This window comes from Nuphar pumila, chromosome 9, assembly GCF_984573655.1.
Source record: "Nuphar pumila chromosome 9, dmNupPumi1.hap1.1, whole genome shotgun sequence".
Lineage (NCBI taxonomy): Eukaryota > Viridiplantae > Streptophyta > Magnoliopsida > Nymphaeales > Nymphaeaceae > Nuphar > Nuphar pumila.
The window spans coordinates 1,777,275-1,782,007 of record NC_143257.1 but is presented as its reverse complement, the minus strand read 5'-3'; the positions used below and the strand labels follow the sequence as shown (position 1 = coordinate 1,782,007).

The following is a 4,733-nucleotide window of genomic DNA, read 5'->3' as shown; positions in this document are numbered from 1 at the left end:
GCGCGACTGGACCCGCCAAAAAACCCCATCAAAAATTCGAACCAGAGAAAAACGATTTACCCTCTTGAAAAACGAATCTTTTCATCGCTCAAATTCTCTCTCTAAAAACTCGAAAAACTCCCGCTCTCTGTCGACTTCCTGTGCCCATTAAATCTCTCTCTCGCTCTCTCTTTCTCTCTCTCTTCTGTAAATTCTTGGCCACCTCCCCCACCAAGATGGGCAAGATCTCAAAGGCCAAGAAGCCAGAGAAGTTGGGGAAGGGGCAGGTGACTCCCATCCAGGTGGCCTTCATCGTCGATAGGTACCTCATCGACAATAACTACTCCCAGACCCTCTCCGTCTTCAGGTCCGAAGCTTCCGCTCTTCTCTCCACATCAAAGATGAGAGAGGTACCAATCATTCGAGATCTTTTCTGGGTTTTCGATTTTGCGATGTTGGTGTTCATTTTTTCATCCATTTTCTTGAGATTTTGATGATTTCGCGATGTTAGTGTTCATTTTTTCATCTATTTTCTCGAGATTTTGAGGATTTCGTGATGTTGGTGTTCGTTTTTCCGTCCGGTTTCTCGAGAATTTGAGGAATTTGTGATGTTGGCGTTCGTTTTTCCATCCGGTTTCTCGAGATTTTGAGTTTTTTCTCTGTTCTAAATAGGCACCCAAGAGTTTGCTGAGCTTGGGGGATATACTGAACGAATATATAAGCTTGAAGGAGCAAAGGGTGTTCCTGGATCAAGAGAAATGTAGGGTAGAGAAGTTGTTGATGGGCATGAAGGAGGTGATGAAAGCTTACCAATCGCCGGAAAATGCGTCGATTTTGCCTCCACCAGAGCTTGTACGCTCAGTGCCCAAAGGTATTCTTGCAGACTTCTATTCTCTGAATTTGTAATTTTGAGTTAGATGTTAGTGGTTGTGCTTAGGACTCCGTTACGGAATTCTTGAGAAAACTAGCACCGAAGGAACGAAAGAGTCGTTTTTGTGGAATTTGTAGGGCGTTTGATTGCTTTGTTTTCCAACTTGGATCTGAGATTCAAGGATTAAAGTTACATGCATCTCTTGCCCAACCAACAAGCTATTCTTCCCCGAGATGCGCGAATTACAACTGACACATGATTCTCAGATCGCATTTTTAGGAATCTGAGATTTGTTGCATTTGAACAGTGTTTTAGCTAGAACCAGAGGAGCACTTAGAGATAGATAAAATTTCTTGCGACCAATTTGTCTTAAAGGAAATTCGTGGTAGTATGTAGCTGCAAATCCATGTATTTATACAGAAGATGATAAACGTCTTATTTTTATTCAGAAGAGTAATTTTCCAGTAAATTTGGCTGCATTGATCTATATGAGGAATCCTATATTCAGAGGCCAAAAGGAGGGTTATTTTCTGCTACTAAATCGTTTATTCTTGTTTTATTGATTTGAAGTAACCAAGTTAAAATGCCCAAGTATTAGTCAGGAAGGAGCTTGGTATTGACGAAATAGGATGTTTTGCTTCTTTTCTGATAGTTTACAGATAGAGGGAATGTGGTGTTCCACTTTTGCTGTATTTTTATCTTACTATTCTTTTGTTTGTTTTGTAGCCAATTCTGTGCTCATGAATTCGTCATCTATGCCGCTTAATACGACATCAACCAACAATATTGAGTCTCTGGTTCCTGCAGTACCCTCTAATAATAAGAGGAAGGCTTCCGGATCTGTCCACCAACCACCCTCATCGATGAAGAAATCATTCATCCAATCATCACCTGCATATCCTCCTAACGGAACAGGTAAATGTACAGTTTTGATGACGTCAAGCCGAGTTAGGACTTGGTTACCTGAATCTTAATTGCTTCTGGGGAGTTGAAAAGTGCTTTGTTTTTTCATTTGGAAGGGGTCCAGTTTGCCTTTGAAGTGGTGAAAATGCTCCCTGTATTCAGTTCTATTTGTCAGACTTTTTTGGCAACATTTCTGCAAGCTATTTATTCTTAAAGTTGTTGCCTTTCTTTCAGGAGTTCGACCACTGGCAAAAGGAACCAACCATGACAATACTCCTGCAACAGTTCAACATTTTACAGGGTATTCGATGATGCAGTCAACTTCCCATGATCACACTGTGTATAGTCCATCAATCCAGGAGATACCTGTTTCAAACAGTGTGCTTGGCCAGTCTTCTAATCTGGAAAGAGAATCCCCTTCTCCAAAAACTCCACCCCAGCAGTGTTCCTTACAAACTGATTCATCTTGCTCGTTGATAGAGACAACGTCATCCTCTCCATTGGAGACATCATCCCTGATTCAATCAACTAATCCATCATTGGAAATAACTCCAATGAATGCTCCTGTGCGCTCATCTGGTGCAAACGAAAATATATCATATTCTTCAGGTTATAGCATGTACCAAGACCGCCAGCAATCTTCTTTCTCACCTTCAAAATTTAGTGCAAAAAAGTCAGGGAAAAAAGAACACATAAGAGGTAGATTGGATTTTGATGATTCTGGCATGCTTATGAACTCTGTGAGATGCACAGCTGAAGCTTCTGTTCCTGCTACTGAGGGTGAAACAGGGTGCAACTTCAACATAGATGATATTCTAAATTTTGATATTCTTGACACTGATGTGTCACTATCATATCTAATTGATTTAGATTTTGAGATTGATTATCAAGTGCCAGCTCTCTCTGATCAATCAACATTGGACCGAGCAACCAATCTTGTCTCAAGGTTCCATTCTCGTCTCACATTTATTCTATTTCTATCCATATTGGTTCCATCCTTACCTAAAGGTTCTTTGTTTTCTCCATGTGGGTAATATGCAGCATCTGTGATGAAAGAAATGTGATTTTGGAAATTGATGAAGCCTTCTCAGATATTCCTCTGTCAAACGGAGTTGGGGTCCTCTCTGAGAAAGACATGAATTGCAAAAGTGAGTTGAAGTGTGACAAGCAACTTAAAATTCCGTGTTTTTCTTGTCTTCTTGGTGTTTGCCACAGAAAATGTTGATGTTGGTTTTTGTTTCCTTCTGTGGGACCTGATAAACAGGTGATGATGATGGGCAATCTTTCAAGCCAACAGCTACATGTATTAAAACCAACAGTCCTGGTAATTTTAAATAGTTACTTATACCTTTAACCCTGTTCATTTTTATCCTCATGCATGTTCAGGCAATTTAGTTGTGTTAACTAGCCTGTTGTTTGAAAACAAATTGCAGGTAAAAAGAAGCGAGGGTTTTCATCAGACAAAGAGAATGTACTGATACTGTGATCAGTAATTATTCATTTGCTCTTTATATCTTGCATTTCAAAGAGAATGTTGGCATCATACACTACATGGAGATGTCGCCAAACCGTTCTAACTCACCAACCGGGGCTCCGCTTGTCTGGTAGGAGCAGCTAGTGCACGCCTCCTTGTGTTGTGACTTTGCAGGTTCAAAACCCAGTGTTATAGTTGTATCTGGTAGGAGTCTGCCTAACCCCAGCTTGCCTTTCAAAAAAAAAACTGTTGTAACTGGCTCACATTATTGGTGCCAGATGGTTAGTTCATCTACACCTCACTATTCTTTGTACTAAAGTTTTTGCCCAGCTCCAACATTCTATTTATGAATGGGTCCTTAACAGTGCTTAAATTACTTACAGGCCTCAAGTTGCTGAGCTTCACTCATGCATGTACCCTGACTAATTTGTAGAATTGTCTGAACTCTAATCATACCCTTGATTAGAAATTGGTATCTAGTTTGTCAATGATTTCTCCAAAACATGATTTGCTTGGTTATGATTTTTTTTCCTGATCAGAAAGCTGGGGCATTAATGAGGTGTGTTTAGGTGATCGGCCCATTTACTTTGTAAAGTACTTCGGCAAACACAAAATTGTTAGGTGTACAGTGATTTTCTGTGTAAAATACAACAAACAACAACAACTACTCCATCCCAAAACAATTGGGGTCGGTGATATGAACCAAAAAAGAAAATCATTCTGGGTCTTCCACATGAATCCTTCTCCTCCAATAATTTCTATCCAATGCCATGTCCTCGGTGAGGTTCAAAGCATTTTCTGTGTTGTGTGTAAAATACAGAACACAGAAAATTGCGACAGCAATTTTTTGTGTGTTTTCGGTGGCCCGAGTACTTTGTAAAGTACCTGGACCAGATCACTGGAACTTCTATGGGGTTTAAGTTCCTCTCCATCTATTGAAAGAGCAGCAAAAATACAAAGGTCAACTGTACAAGTTGTAAACAAGGGTTAAATGCACATTACAGTAGGAGAAGCCTTCCATATTACTTTATCAGGAATGCTCTTTAACAAATAGTTAGGTAGGATCATCCAGTTGGGTGGGTGTTGCAAGAACTACTGTGACCCTTGATCCATGCTTAGCTAATTTTCTGATCCACGGTTTTGTACTAAGGATGCGATCAGATATTATCTTATATCCGACCAAATCTGATTCCATTTAGTTGCATTTTGTAAGCATTCCATATCTGATTAAGTGATTATAATTGGGTGTGAATATAATTTTGATTTTTTTTACCGATTCTAAGTATCTGAATTTGTTTACATGTAAAAGAGTGGATATGGTTGAATCTGAATTTGAATTCAAATCTGTTTAGCCAACGTCTGATTAGTTGAATATGGTATTGGCCACATCCAATCTTAATCCGAACTGTATACATCCATTGTGCTATGGGCTTGGGAAATCATTGGTCTGTCCAAAATCTAACCTTGGTTCTGTTGCTGATCTGCCATGAGTGGACATGAGATGTT

At 39.7% G+C, this 4,733-nt stretch overlaps 1 protein-coding gene across 1 annotated transcript; it reads left to right on the top strand.

Annotated features, from left to right (window-relative positions):
• Positions 1–215: 215 nt before the first annotated feature.
• LOC149828176 (uncharacterized) lies at positions 216–3,700 on the top strand. The gene is made up of 7 exons (XM_090018124.1): positions 216–389; positions 652–850; positions 1,577–1,765; positions 1,988–2,699; positions 2,795–2,901; positions 3,018–3,077; positions 3,187–3,700. The coding sequence occupies exons 1-7, from the start codon at positions 216–218 to the stop codon at positions 3,237–3,239; spliced, it is 1,494 nt and encodes a 497-aa protein (XP_089874250.1). The 3' UTR covers positions 3,240–3,700.
• The last annotated feature ends 1,033 nt before the right edge of the window (positions 3,701–4,733 follow it).

Bases quoted from the DNA above. Each gene is read 5' to 3' on its own strand.
- LOC149828176 (XM_090018124.1), top strand. From the start codon at position 216: ATGGGCAAGATCTCAAAGGCCAAGAAGCCAGAGAAGTTGGGGAAGGGG. The intron at 390-651 runs GTACCAATCATT...TGTTCTAAATAG, and splicing joins CCACATCAAAGATGAGAGAG to GCACCCAAGAGTTTGCTGAG. The intron at 2,700-2,794 runs GTTCCATTCTCG...GGTAATATGCAG, and splicing joins GCAACCAATCTTGTCTCAAG to CATCTGTGATGAAAGAAATG.